This window comes from Trachypithecus francoisi, unplaced genomic scaffold, assembly GCF_009764315.1.
Source record: "Trachypithecus francoisi isolate TF-2019V2 unplaced genomic scaffold, Tfra_2.0 Lachesis_group19, whole genome shotgun sequence".
Taxonomy (NCBI): domain Eukaryota; kingdom Metazoa; phylum Chordata; class Mammalia; order Primates; family Cercopithecidae; genus Trachypithecus; species Trachypithecus francoisi.
In genome coordinates this window covers 40,778,960-40,794,323 of record NW_022681464.1, presented here as the reverse complement: position 1 = coordinate 40,794,323, position 15,364 = coordinate 40,778,960, and the positions used below count along the sequence as shown (strand labels likewise).

General features: G+C 42.7%; 1 protein-coding gene across 2 annotated transcripts in view; it reads left to right on the top strand.

Annotated features, from left to right (window-relative positions):
* Window positions 1-3,923, top strand: part of L3MBTL4 (L3MBTL histone methyl-lysine binding protein 4) — a 431,550-nt gene extending 427,627 nt beyond the window's left edge. For both annotated transcript variants that reach the window (XM_033178287.1, XM_033178288.1), the window contains one exon: window positions 3,191-3,923. In XM_033178287.1, coding sequence (XP_033034178.1) covers window positions 3,191-3,358 — 168 coding nt within the window. In that variant the 3' untranslated portion in view covers window positions 3,359-3,923. The remainder of the gene's footprint in view (window positions 1-3,190) is intronic.
* The last annotated feature ends 11,441 nt before the right edge of the window (window positions 3,924-15,364 follow it).

The window sequence follows — 15,364 nt, the reverse complement described above, 5'->3', positions numbered from 1 at the left end:
CTGCATTTGCTTCCAGAGAAACCCCAAATCCTTCTACGAGGTTTCTATCTTCTGCCCCGTCTTGCTTGGGAACATACTGAATTGCTTCGCATATTTCCTGGAATTAGTATCCATAGCTACAGGAGTCCTGGAAGAGACTGGACCAGCTACAGAATGATGCACATACTAATCCCACTGATGGCGTATCAGGGGCTTGCCACGTGCCAGGTGCGGTGCTAAGCATTTTACAACCATTGTCCTTTGATCCTTGTGACAACTGTACAATGGCAGCTTACCGATGAAGAAGCTCAGGCCCAGGAAGGTTAGGCAGAGCAAGAAAAGGGCAGAGTCGGATTCCAACTCATATCCGTCTGAGAGCTCAGAGCCTCCGTTGTTGCTCTAGAACTCTCCAAGAAAACCACCCTCGTAGAAACTGAAAGGCAGTACACACCTCTCCCTCTCTCAGGTTCAGAGCATGCATGGGTTAAGGGAAGTGCTCACTGAGTTTTGGGTTCTGGACCCCTCCAAGCATAGTAGAGGAACTCAGCATCAAGGTCAGAGGGTCTCAGTCTGGGTAGCTGCTACATGTGGGTTCGCCTGGCTCTGCCTGAGCTCAGCATGGCTTGGGCATAGTTGGCCACGCTCACACATACAGTCCACTCTGCAGGTCGTGATGCCCAAGGCCCGCCTTGTCCTCAAGTCCGTCCACGTAGGGGAAGAGGGAGTGGCTCTTTGCAGGCTGACTTGCTTATATGTGGCACTCACTGACCAGAACTGTCACTTTAGGCAAATTGCTGAACCCCTTTTATCCCTCCTCCCTGGAACACAGATTCACTAGAGGGGCCCTTAAAGATTAGGATGATCATGTTTGAAGCACCGAGCCCTGTTCTTGTCCCAAAGTAGGGGCTTACTAAAGGCAGCAGTATGCAGCAGAGGGTCTCCTCTGGGCTCCAGCAAGCCCTGCCAGAAATCCCAACTTTGCCCCTTAGAAGCTGTGTGAGCTTGGGCAAGTCATTAAGCTTGCAATTCCAGGTTTCCTCTCCTATATTACAGGGTTATCAGGAGGATCAAACCCGTATAATAGATTATTATAGCTCCATAAATGTTAGCTGTTATCATCACCATCATGACCTTATTCTTAGGACCTTATATTTGGACAGCGATTTTTGCCTGAAAATGCTGGACCTGAGCCAGGTCAGGGTATGGATGTAGACTCATTCTCTCTCCTCTGCCTTGGGGAAAATGCCTTTTCCGAGGGGAAAAGTGCTTCCTCCTCTAGATGGATGAATCCTTATCAGACAATATATCATAAATGCACAGAAAGGTTTTAAAACATTTTTTAAATGTTAAAACTTTAAAACCCTACCCCTTGGGTCCCAGGGTAATTCTATCAGTGAGACATTGACACTACAGGATTCTTCTTCTCCTTCTCCTCCTCCTCCTCCCCCTCCCCCTCCCCTTCCCCTCCCCCCTCCTTCTTCATCTTCGTCTTCCTCCTCTTCTTCCTTCCTCCTCCTCCTTCCTCCTCCTCCTCCTTCCTCCTCCTCCTCCTTCTTCTTCTTATTCTTCTTATTCCTCCTCCTCCTCCTCCTCCTTCTCCTCCTCCTCTTCTTCTTCCTCTTCTTCTTCATTCTTCTTCTTCCTTGTTTTTCTGAGGTGGAGTCTTGATCTGTTGCCCAGGCTGGAATGCAGTGGGACAATCTTGTCTCACTGCAACCTCTGCCTCCCGAGTTCAAGCAATTCTCCTACCTGAATAGCTGGGACTACAGGCGCATGCCACCACGCCTTGCTAATTTTTGCATTTTCAGTAGAGATAGGGGCGTCTCACCATGTTGGCCAGACTGCTCTCAAACTTGTGACCTCAATTGATCTGCCCACCTCAGCCTCCCAAAGTGCTGGGATTACAGGCATGAGCCACCACAACTGGCTTGGGTTTGTATTATTAAATTTGAAAAGGTTTAGAACCACAGTGCTAAGTTCGTGGAAGAGTGTTTCCATAGAAAACCCTCCCATTCCTGCCTTCTTGGTTCTGGAGCTAGGAATCATCTGAGGTAGGCTGTGTCAATCAGTGATGCTGCAGCAGTCTCAGGTGTCGTGCTGAGGTCACTGGGACATCCAGAAGCTGGGGAAAGCAACCTACACAGTGGCCACTGCCATCCTGTGAGTCTCGGGGAAGCTATTACAGTTCATGCTGTAATATCTTTTTAATTTAAAAATATTTAATTGTCAAAACAAGATTGAATATATTCAAGGTGTATAATGTGATGATTTGATATACATATACAATGTGTGATGATTACCAAAGTCAAATTAACTCTTTCCGTTACCACCCATGCCATATATCAGAGCCCCAGATCTTATTCATCTTGAGCCAAAAATCATTCTGTGCAAGTTTTGAAATATATTTTCAGGGTTTAATAAATAAAACATTTATTTTGTATGTATTTTTGCTTATACTGGTATGTATTCTTTAAAAAATTTCAATACAGGAAAGTTGAAAGGATTAAATAAAAACTAACCACTATTCTACCATCCAAAGATAATTTCTGTTAACATTTGGTATAAAGACTTCAAATATTTTAAATATGCATATGTATACATCCAGCCATGCATATTTAATTGTACAAAGTAAAACTGAATTTTTTCTCTATCATATACCATGTTCTGTTGTTTACTCATCTACAAAAAAAAATCCTAAATCATTAAATGTTTCATAGAGACTTGATTTTGGGTGACTGCATAGTAGCCCACTCTGACTATAGTATTATTTATTTCTGCTATTATTGGGAACACTGGGTTGCTTTCAAGATTTCAGTATTATAAATAATACTAGAGTATACACATTGCACATTATTCTCTTGGGAAAAATTCCTGGGGATTTACTTGGTTTTAAGGCCCTTAATACAAATTCAAGCCAACCTTTTAAAAACACAACAATAGAAACTTAGCCTAGGAACAGATCATGTATATTGAGTTCGTATTTAACACAGCGAGCTCCTTTTAAATTTAACTTCAAATTTCTAGAAGAAAGGACTGAAGTGGAGCAATGGTTGTAACTAAGCCAAGTGAGAGTTACTGTCATTCTCTCTCACTGGTGAGCTCAACACGGAGGCTATGACGGGTTCCATGTCACACTCAGAACCTAAGTGTTACTGGTGAGTAAACAGGCTTCCGTGACAAAACATTTTTGTTTCTATTTATGTATTTGCAGCAGATCGATGGCAAAGCCTTCCTGCTTCTGACACAGACAGACATTGTCAAAGTGATGAAGATCAAACTGGGCCCAGCACTGAAGATTTACAACTCTATCCTGATGTTCAGGAATTCCCAGGACCTCCCTGAAGAAGATACTGTCTCAGGCCAAGAAGTCAAGGGATGATTGCGCTCCCTGAACTTCCTCTGGCACCAGGACCTGCGCTCTTTCAGCAATAAAAGTGGAGCACATTAACTTGATGTGAATGTCCAATGGCCATATCCACATTGAATCTGGACTTTTTAAAGTGTCTGTGATTTGTTTATATGTTTAGAGGATTCTGATGACTGGTCCAGTGCCAGTGATTCAGAGGCTTAGGCCCATCTGTGGGTTTGGTTTATAAACATTGTTATCTTTGGTGGGATCCGTTCAGCTCTAATGTGTTTGCAAGACAGACCAAAGAAGCCCACACATCCACCTTTATTCTTCTCCGTCACCAGAAAAGAAACCATTTTCCATTTACAAGCATAACACTCTCAAGTGGAAAATTTTAGAAAAGCAGTGTTCATGAATATATTGTTAATGATTTTACCAGAACATCGAGCTTGGCTCAGATCTGCCATGGAGCACAGCTAGTCTAAGACCTAGAGGCCTGGTGCTTTCAAAAGACTTCACGTGAGATTTTTGTGTACTTTACTCAGGAAAGTGTGAATCTCTAAAAAATAATAATAATAAGCACATGTTTTCATGATTCATTAATTTTCCTTTTTGTTCCATTATCCATTTCTTGGTTGTGCTCCCAAGGTTCCCTAGAGCCTCCACAAAGGAGTGTGACCAGGATTAACAAGAGGACGGCGAGGTGGGCACTTCCAAAAGCTGGAGAGACCCTTCTGAGGACCCTCCACCATCAGCGGGGCCTCAGGGGACCCTGTCCTAACACTGGTGTGGCTGGAGGGCCAGACCCTCACCTGCACAGAACTCCTCCCTGCTCCCACTCTGAAGGGCATTTCAGGATTGACTGATTTCCACTGCGGTCTGCCAGAACCCCTGTCATAAGGAGCTGTGTTATATTACATCTGGGGCTGTGTGCATCTTTACAAACGGTGACACACTGTTCAAAGGGAAGATCTCTAAAGTAGGGAGCGTGGTACTTATTCTTTGTTTGAAACATTCCGATTTGTTGTCAGGCTTTATTTGTTTTTTGTAAGTGATTGTATCTGAGGCTTAAATTGTGTGGAATCAGTCCCAGAGTTTTGAAAGACAAGTACCTCTTTTCTGACACTTGTTACTACTTTTACAGGTAGGAACAGCTATAAATGCTCTCCCAGAAGTGGAGAGCCACCATGTGTGGGTGGAGAGAAAGAGGGAATAGATTCTAAAAAGAGGTTCTATGTCCACTTGCTTCATTAAGAATGTTGGCCGGGCGCGGTGGCTCAAGCCTGTAATCCCAGCACTTTGGGAGGCCGAGACGGGCGGATCACAAGGTCAGGAGATCGAGACCATCCTGGCTAACACGGTGAAACCCCATCTCTACTAAAAATACAAAAACTAGCCGGGCGAGGTGGCGGGCGCCTGTAGTCCCAGCTACTTAGGAGGCTGAGGCAGGAGAATGGCATAACCCGGGAGGTGGAGCTTGCAGTGAGCTGAGATCCGGCCACTGCACTCCAGCCTGGGAGACAGAGCCAGACTCCGTCTGAAAAAAAAAAAAAAAAAAAAAAAAAAAAGAATGTTAAGGTTTAAGAAAGTTGATTCTGCTTGGAGAATTTCTCAAGCTTTACATTTTTTTTTTCACTGAAGAAAATAAACTCTAAGATGTGTGCATATATAACATTTCTTTAGATCCTTACCTAAATGAAATTTTAATATATTATTGGTTGATGTAAATTTTGTTTCTGTGGAGTTTTGTTTGTTGTTTTGCTTTTTGTAGACTGCCATGTGCAATTAAAATTCCTGCTTCTGCCATGTTAAAATTTTAATATATTTTAAATGATAATAAACAGAGAAAACAAAATTTATACCTCACTACCTTAATGCATATGTTGTTATGACCTGTGCCCATGCCACAGCATGGAGTCTGTTTTTTTGTTAGTCATGGAAGAACAGAGGTAACGCTGCCCACATTAGCTAGCAAGGAAGTCATCCCAAGAGTGCTATCTTTCTTGGGCTATATTTCCCAAGGAAAGCATAATTTGAGAGATTAAATGGGAGTTTTTAAAATGAATAAGAACCTCAAAATTGCTTATTGTATAGGTTCCATGGAAGACCTGAGATATGTTGTTCGTATATCTAACACATGTCATTTCAACAGAAGGGCCTCGGACAGGTTGGATAGTACCAAGTCAAATGGAGTTGAACTATTGTGCTCCTAGGAGACAGTGTGATCAGACAGAAAGGGGTTGATCCAGGTATCTAGCTGCCTGCCAGCCACCCCCCACATTGTCACTCAAGCACCTCAACCTTGAGGTCAACAGGGAGCTTTGATCCCTCCATTCTAATACTCCTCCCCAAGTGAACGACGCCATCATCAGAGCAGTTGCTCAAGTCAGCCTGGAAACTCAAATCGCCTGCCTTTTTTGTCCTTTCTGTGGTAGAATTCATCTTATACCAACACAAAATCACTGGAGTTAGAAGGAGATGTGCAGTCAGCACTGGAGAGCTGGCCCAGGCAGGCCCTGGCACATTGCAGACACCACACCCCAGCCAGTGCCCACCTTTTGGGCATCTTCTGTTCCTGTTCACATCCAGGCTGGATTTGCACTGAGCTTATTTCTCCAAACTCATCCTGCTCCCAGGCTCCACTTTGTATCCATGGGTCCTCTGCCTGAGGCCATCTCACCCCTCCTTTTCCCACTTCTCAGTAGTCTTTCTGGACTCCATCACTCTTGGGTTCCTGACTCACTTAAGAGCCCCACAGCAGGCTGCACCTCCCTGTTGCATTGCTGTTCACTATTGTTATTACTTGTCACTCATCCTTAGCCTAGAAGATCTGCGGGGACAAAGACTGGGTCTGGCATGCCCATCATTTATTCTAAGCACCTAGCATAGGATCTAGCACTTACTTGGCACACAGTAAGTGATTTGCTGTATCAATGAACAAAGTGAGCCTACCCAACTCAATGCAAATCCCAGCTCTGCAGCCTCCTAAATAGGTGTAACCTCTCTATAAATAAGAAAATAATACCTTCTCCAGGGCGTTTTGAAATTTTATTTTGGGGATGTCTGCATGGATGTGAGTGTAAACAGCATATATAAGGCGCTGACACCTGACAGCATCCATTAAATAGGCGTGAGGAAAACAACAGGAACAACAATCCATTCCTTTAAGTCGACAGAAGACCAAACTTCCAGGAATCTCCTGTAACAAACCCCTTAAGTTTGCATCAAGCCTCACACAGCCTTCAAGGACCCCGCGGGGCCCACTCTTCTAGGTGGGACTCATGTTTGGAGGAGCCCCTGGGGTGCCGTCAAGGGGCCCCAACTGCCTTGGACCAGCTACATCCAGCTTCCTCCACCCAGCTCCCTTCCCCCTCTCCTGATGCTCTGCAGGAAGGTTTGCAACATAAGAGTTGAGATTGTTCACTCTGCCAGGAGGACCCCCACCACTGTCAGGGGCCAAGCAGCACCTGGAAATGGCACAGGTGGCTTGAAGACCTTGCTGCTCTTGGGCACAGCCTTAGCCTCTGACTCTGCTCCTCTTTTCCTGATCCCCCTGGAATGTGAATTGAGTCAGGGACAAAGGAAAAAATTATCAACAGGGCTTCAAGAAATACAAACTTCCAGGTTATTAGAAAGAGTTCCCCCCAAGGACCATTTGTACATCACAATCATAAGTACACACCATGATGCTGGAAATTAGATCATTAGCATGAATCCTAAGGGAGCTTAGGACTTCTGAGACTAGAATCTTTGAAAGCCTGTAATTTTAGATAACTCTTGCAGAAAGGAAAAATAAATTTCTCTCACTTCCAACAGCCTTAGGATATTTTTTAAAAAATCTATCATTCACAATCTTTGAACACCACTTCTCCCCTGTGATTAGAATTCCTGACCTTGTAGAACCCACGTACCAAAGCATTTCTAAGAGTGACAGCAAAAGAGATTGACTCCTTGTTAACACAGGATTCCAAGTCATGACAGCTTTCTTTTGCTGAGCACTGACTTTCAAATACACCTGGGATTTCTTGGGCAAGTCATCTTTGTCCAAAGAATCTCCATCTTTTGAGTAAGAGTTGGAGGCAGTGAAGGATCGTGGAAAGTGCTGGGGTTTGGAGTGAGACCCAGGGTTGAACCCTGAGTTCTACACCTTGTCTTGATGTAGAAGTCAGTCTTAACCACCCAACACATGACTGACTTGCCACATTTACTTATTTCTTTTGGAATGTTGAACTTTGCTTCATTTAAGGAATATTCAGTTTGTCTCTCCAATTCCTAATGCTGAAGAATGTGTTTGTGACTATGAAGTGTTTCTATGAATATATTCTTAATATTTGAGAATATATTCTTTGTGAATATTTTCTCTTATAAATATTCCTCTTAAAAACATTCTTATAATATATTCATGAAGAATATCATTGTTAATTGATTCTTAAATATTCAGAATTCTTATATATTCTTCCTATGGGTAAATATATTAGTGAATAATACATTCATAAGATATCTTTCTTCAAAAATACATTCTTGCTAAACTCCCTCAGTCTCTGTCTCTCTCCACCCTTCAGTTTCCAGCTGCAACAGGAGCTGGGACAGCTCAATGTCTCTACATTGATGCTGTGAAGACAAAACAAAAACTGGTTAACTGAAACTCAAAGAGTTCCCAAGCAAATCTGCTGAGTTAACAAGTAAATCTGCTGACTGAGCCATTTGGTGAATTGGCGATCAACAATTTGGTTTCTCAGTGAAATTTCCTGTTTTCAAGTCTTTGCACCATATATTCCTTTCAGGCAGACAATGGACTTTGAATCTAGTGATGAATAAAACATACCCCTGCCTGACAGGCTGGGATGCACAGGTGTGTCCAGAGAGTGGTCAGGAGGCTGTGAAGGCTCAGTTCTTGAATGATGAGAGCAGAGGACCAAGCCAGCATGCTAACAGCAGGTGTCTGCCTCCCTTGGGCCCACAGTGTGCTGAGGGACAAAGCTGCAGATATCCCAATCACTGACGCCGGCACACAGGAATGACAGGGAAATGGAGACAGATTAGGGAGAAGGGTGGCAGGGTAATAAAGTTTAAGAACAACCTTTAAAAGGAAATGAAAAGCAAAAAGTGGCAGAAATGGGACTTTGAGTTTAAAATACTGAGTTTCTTTTTAGCCAAACAGTTCTATTTCATGGGATCAGACTAGTCGCTTTCTGCCATGTTTTGCCTACAAGGCAATACCCATCAATTCCTCTTTTACTTCAATTTGAAATTAGACTATGTTCCCTTTGATTTAGGAATCTAGGCATCAAGGCAATTTGACGCATGAAGAACACAAAGTGCTGAGAAATCCCGGGTTAAACCTAGATATTCCTACAATACACTGAACTACAATAACTGAACTGCAGTTAATGGCTGTTGTATTAAATATGCATGGGGATTATTTCGATATGCTGGAGGCTGTATTTTACTGTGAAATGCTGGGGTCTGAAAAGTCTTTCAGTAGGAAAAAAAATCAAGAATTATTAGCTAATATTAACTCCGTTTCATTTAAAAAAAATAAACAAGGTGTTTTTACAGGATCTCTACCTGAAAACGCACAGGTGTCTCCACCAGCTAGTTGTGTGCATAGGTCAGATTTGTGTGGCATCTGGCTTCCTTGGAGGCAGTTGTTTATAAATTGTTTCATGATTTGAGGTTAGGATCTTCTCTGATAATTTGCCTCAGAAGGGAGTGAAGGTTTTGTTTTGTTTGCTTCCAAGAAGAAGCAATTTGAATTAAATGTGGTCTGGCTTCTCCAATAAGAGTCAACAAGCCAGTCAAAAATTGCTTTATTAAAGAAAAACTCACTCAGACAGGTTACTTGGTGTTGGTAATTGAATTCTTCTTTCATTCATTTTTTTTTTTCAACCAATTTGCAAAGTTATCCTCCAGAGCTGCCAGCTTTTCTTTAAAAAAATTTTTTTCAAACATCTTTCACAAGCTCCTGTTAACTATCAGTTTAAAACCAGACGTTATCCTTCCAAGACCTTCAAATAGATTTAGCCCTGTGTCTTTTAGGCTGGGAAAATTAAATACAAGAATAGAAGAAAAAATATCGTCAACGTACATCCATATTGATTCTGAAATTTCCTTCAAACACATCAGCAAATCCATCTGAACAGATGCCCCATCTGCCCATTGTGGAAACGGTTAAATTCATTCACTCAGCAAATACTTATTGCGAGCCCACTGTATGCCACGGTCTGTCAGCATTTGGGATATATCTGTCAACAAATCACATAAAAATCCCTCCTTTCATAAAGCTTAAATTCAAGTGGGTGGAGATGGAGAATAAATAATAAGCCTAAAAATATGAGGATGAATAGAGGAAGAATAAACATGGCCTTATGTAATGAGGATATGACCTTACCGGTCCACAGATCTCATAGAAAATATGGTCAGGTGGTGCCGTTCAGTGCAACCCCTTGGCGTCTAGGTTTGTGATTCACACGGCACGTAACTGCACATGCCCGGATGTTGCTGTGGGTCTCTCTAGGTCTTGCGCATGCCCTGCTGTTGTAAACTGTGGAGATGTTCTCCTATCTCCCCAGAGGGCCTAGAACAATCCTTCACACAGAGGTGCCTCTCAGCACAATGTTGCTAACCAACTGGCTCATTGGTGTGAATATTATTATTTTTATTTATTTATTTTTGAGACGGAGTCTCGCTCTGTCGCCCAGGCCAGAGTGCAGTGGCGCAATCTCGGCTCACTGCAAGCTCCGCCTCCCGGGTTCCCGCCATTCTCCTGCCTCAGCCTCCCGAGTAGCTGGGACTACAGGCGCCGCCACCACGCCAGGCTAATTTTTTGTGCTTTTAGTAGAGGCGGGGTTTCACCGTGTTAGCCAGGAGGGTCTCAATCTTCTGACCTCGTGATCTGCCCTCCTCAGCCTCCCAAAGTGCTGGGATTACAGGCGTGAGCCACCGCGGTCGGCCCTGGAGTGAATATTATTTTAAATACCAGTTTGAATGTTAGCAATTAAGCAACCTGTTAACCTGGAAATTTCTAGATCTTTTTCCTCTTGGACTGTAAGTAGTAATTAACAAGAAGTAATCAGACAGACTTCTAATGTGATTAACTAAAATTGTCATCAGGCAGGTAATTTTAAATACTGCCATGCTTCAAACATAGACTCATTAATTTTAGCTCAGTGGTGTTCTAATATTTGTTATTCATACATAAGAATTTTAAGTATGAGTATGTTTTCACATAGCTGTGCTTGGTAATCCTGCCACCCCAGGAAATTATCCAACACTTGATTCTCACAACCCGCCAATAGGCTAGCTACAGATTAATGATATGATTTGAGAGTCGATATGATACTGAACTAAAAAGGATAACATCCTGACAATGTCTGGTTCAGAAGGTGAGAAGACTGACCCTTTATGTGAGTCAACAGTAAGTAGTACTTAGAACAGGTCCTGCATTCCAATTCTTTTCAATGTCCCCCACAGGACACACTTTTGAGATGAGTCATTTTGGTGCATGTTAATTTGAAAATTGCTTTCCCTTACAGGACACACGATGTTAGCCAAAGCAAGTTATTCTTTTTAAATTTATTTTGCTCTAGGCAAGTCCTCTTAAGTGGAAAAGTCTGTAAGTCATAACCATTTGTTAAGATCTGAGCTAGGAGCAGACTTCTAGTCAAAATCTTTTGAGGAAAAGACGAGTTTTGTACGTCTGGGTACTTGTTTGAAACTTGAGAAGTCATTGGGAACTTGTGACAACTGTTAGCAGAGTTTGGTTGACAGGAACTTATTTCACAGAATTCAATCTATGTTATGTGCAGACAACTGGAATGTCTGCCTTCAGGAGGAAACAAGAGATAACAAAAGAAATAAGACTCTGATTTTAAAATTTTAAGTTCCACTTTTTACTGGTTTTAAGCTAGTTTTTCTTCCATTTCTCCATAGAAAATAAATCATTACACACACCCTCCTCAGAAGAAACTTCATAGCATTCTCAATCCTGATGAAGATCTGAACATAAAGTAATAGATGAACATGACTGGAATTGTTGACTCCTGTGGTTATACTCATTTTCATTATGCCATTTCCAAAAACTCCCCAGGAAAAGCAATTACATGAGCTCCTCCAGGGACTCATTCAATGTAGCCCCTTGAAGTCAAAGACTGTATCTTGTAAAATTTTCCACCCCTGTAAGTGCTAGCACAGTGCATTGCACCAGCTGGGTAAATAGAATTTTATAATTAACAACGGTGTGGTACAGAAGAGGCACTCAATAAATAGTTATTGAATAAACAAAAAAGAAATAAAGATGCACTTTTTCCAATCCAGTTTCTATTTTTCAAACTTCTGCTTAACATGTGAAACAGCTGGTCTTTCCTATTCCTATAAAATCATCTTTGATATTTTTTGAAGACCCTAATGAAATCATCCCTTAGTCTTCTCTTTTCTAGACTAAATCCTCTTTTTATCATTTAGTATGAGGTTGTTTGTTTTGTTTTGTTTTTAATTCTGAAATTTTCAAGTTTTGCCTCTACTATTATTTTTACTTTTTTTCTAATCCTCATCTCACTTATCTTCATAGCTGTTTGCTCCATTAGAAAGCCCTCTCCCTATCTCCTGGACCTTTGGAGGCCAGTTGTCGTCACTCTGACTGGTTTCTTGTTTTCTGCCAACAATGCCATAGATATTTTCACTCTTTCAGTCCAACTCTTGCCAAGGTGTAATCAGTGGGACAGGAGATGGAAACAGCCCAGAAAGCCACTGAGACATGCAGCGATGAACATACTAAGCCTGCTAAAGCTCGAAGACAAATCCCAGAGACTGTTATGTTGCTAATGGTTTGCGGAATGTTGCACCAAACAAGCTCCTTAATGAAGAGACTTTTGGCAAATTATAATAAATTGCCTATGTTTGGTGTCCTACGTGTCTAGTTATTTGAAGACTTTTCCACTGGACTCATTACATATTTTTTCTGCCTAATCTGAATGTCTTTCTCACTTATTATTAGTATTGCATGATCTAAGCAACTCTGATACTTTTTAAATATTTCCTGCAGCACCTTGCCCAAGGCTGAGAACATAGTAACTCAATAAGTAATAGCTGAGTTACATAAAGTTGGTTATGTAGAGAATTAAAATGATTTTTTAAGACCTGACTTTCCATCTTGGAATTGTCAATAAAATAACTTGCTTTGAATAAAGCCAACCCATGTCAGCCAAATTATTAATGGTTCTCTCTTTTTTGAGTGACTTATGTAATAGCAAGGCACCCAGGCCAATGTGACCTGTGATAACATGGATATGACCAGAATCTGCATGGCCTAATCCAAACCAAGCAGAGACCTCACTTGGATGAGTGCATTACCAAAGAAGAAAGTCCTGCCTTGGTTGTCACTGAACTTAGGATGTGCATCTAAGTATTTTTGGTTGATTCTATGCAAAGTAATTATTTAATTAGGACTTGGGGGTAGGTGAGAAGAAAAACTAGTTTATAAAAATAACTCGAGCGCGAGCGACACAGAAGACCGGTGATTTCTGCATTTTCAACTGAGGTACTGGGGTCATCTCTCTAGGGAGTGCCGGACAATCGGTGCTGGTCAGCTGCTGCAGCCTGACCAGCGTGAGCTGAAGCAGGGCGAGGCATCGCCTCACCTGGAAGCGCAAGGGGGAAGGAATCCCTTTTCCTAGCCAGGGGAACTGAGACACACAACACCTGGAAAATCGGGTAACTCCCACCCCAATACTGCGCTTTAAGGAAACAGGCACACCAGGAGAATATATCCCACACCTGGCCGGGAGGGTCCCACGCCCACGGAGCCTCCCTCACTGCTAACACAGCCGTCTGCGGCGATCTATCCACAAGGCAGCAGCGAGGCTGGGGGAGGGGCGCCCGCCATTGCTGAGGCTTAAGTAGGTAAACAAAGCCGCTGGGAAGCTCGAACTGGGTGGAGCTCACAGCAGCTCAAGGAAGCCTGCCTGTCTCTGTAGACTCTACCTCTGCGGACAGCGCACAGCTGCAGTCCAACAGGGGAAAGAGCGGGGGGCCGGTGCAGACGCGAACGACTCTGTCTGACAGCTTTGGGGAGAGGCGTGGATCTCCTAACGCGGACGTTGAGATCTGAGAACGGACAGACTGCCTGCTTAGGTGGGTCCCTGACCCCTGAGTAGCCTAGCTGGGAGACATCCCCCACTAGGGGCAGTCTGACACCCCACACCTCACAAGGTGGCGTCACCCCTGAGAGGAAACTTCCAAAGAAAGAGACAGGTACGCTCGCTGTTCAGCAATATTCTATCTTCGGCAACCTCTGCTGCTGATACCCAGGCAAACAGGGTCTGGAGTGGACCTCAAGCAATCTCCAACAGACCAACAGACAGTCCTTCTGACTGTCAGACGGAAAACTATCAAACAGGAAGGACACCTATACCAAAACCCCATCAGTACGTCACCATCATCAAAGTCCAGAGACAGATAAAACCACAAAGATGGGGAAGAAGGAGGGCAGAAAAGCTGGAAATTCAAAAAATAAGAGCACATCTCCCCCTGCAAAGGAGCGCAGCCCATCGCCAGCAACGGATCAAAGCTGGTCAGAGAATGACTTTGACGAGATGAGAGAAGAAGGCTTCAGTCCATCAAACCTCTCAGAGCTACAGGAGGAATTACGTACCCAGTGCAAAGAAACTAAAAATCTTGAAAAAAGAGTGGAAGAATTGACAGCTAGACTAATTAATGCAGAGAAGATCATAAACGAAATGACAGAGATGAAAACCATGACACGAGAATACGTGACAAATGCACAAGCTTCAGTAACCGACTCGATCAACTGGAAGAAAGAGTATCAGCGATTGAGGATCAAATGAATGAAATGAAGCGAGAAGAGAAACGAAAAGAAAAAAGAAGAAAAAGAAATGAACAAAGCCTGCAAGAAGTATGGGATTATGTAAAAAGACCAAATCTACGTCTGATTGGGGTGCCTGAAAGTGAGGGGGTAAATGGAACCAAGTTGGAAAACACTCTTCAGGATATCATCCAGGAGAACTTCCCCAACCTAGTAGGGCAGGCCAACATTCAAATTCAGGAAATACAGAGAACGCCACAAAGATACTCCTCCAGAAGAGCAACTCCAAGACACATAATTGCCAGATTCACCAAAGTTGAAATGAAGGAAAAAATCTTAAGGGCAGCCAGAGAGAAAGGTCGGGTTACCCACAAAGGGAAGCCCATCAGAATAACAGCAGACCTCTCAGCAGAAACTCTACAAGCCAGAAGAGAGTGGGGGCCAATATTCAACGTTCTTAAAGAAAAGAATTCTCAACCGAGAATTTCATATCCAGCCAAACTAAGCTTCATCAGTGAAGGAGAAATAAAATCCTTTACAGATAAGCAAATGCTTAGAGATTTTGTCACCACCAGGCCTGCCTTACAAGAGACCCTGAAGGAAGCCCTAAACATGGAAAGGAACAACCGGTACCAGCCATTGCAAAAACATGCCAAAATGTAAAGACCATCGAGGCTAGGAAGAAACTGCATCAACTAACGAGCAAAATAACCAGTTAATATCATAATGACAGGATCAAGTTCACACATAACAATATTAACCTTAAATGTCAATGGACTAAATGCTCCAATTAAAAGACACAGACTGGCAAACTGGATAAAGAGTCAAGACCCATCAGTCTGCTGTATTCAGGAGACCCATTTCACATGCAGAGACATACATAGGCTCAAAATAAAGGGATGGAGGAAGATCTACCAAGCAAATGGAGAACAAAAAAAAGCAGGGGTTGCAATCCTAGTCTCTGATAAAACAGACTTTAAACCATCAAAGATCAAAAGAGACAAAGAAGGCCATTACATCATGGTAAAGGGATCAATTCAACAGGAAGAGCTAACTCTCCTAAATATATATGCACCCAATACAGGAGCACCCAGATTCATAAAGCAAGTCCTTAGAGACCTACAAAGAGACTTAGACTCCCATACAATAATAATGGGAGACTTCAACACTCCACTGTCAACATTAGACAGATCAACGAGACAGAAAGTTAACAA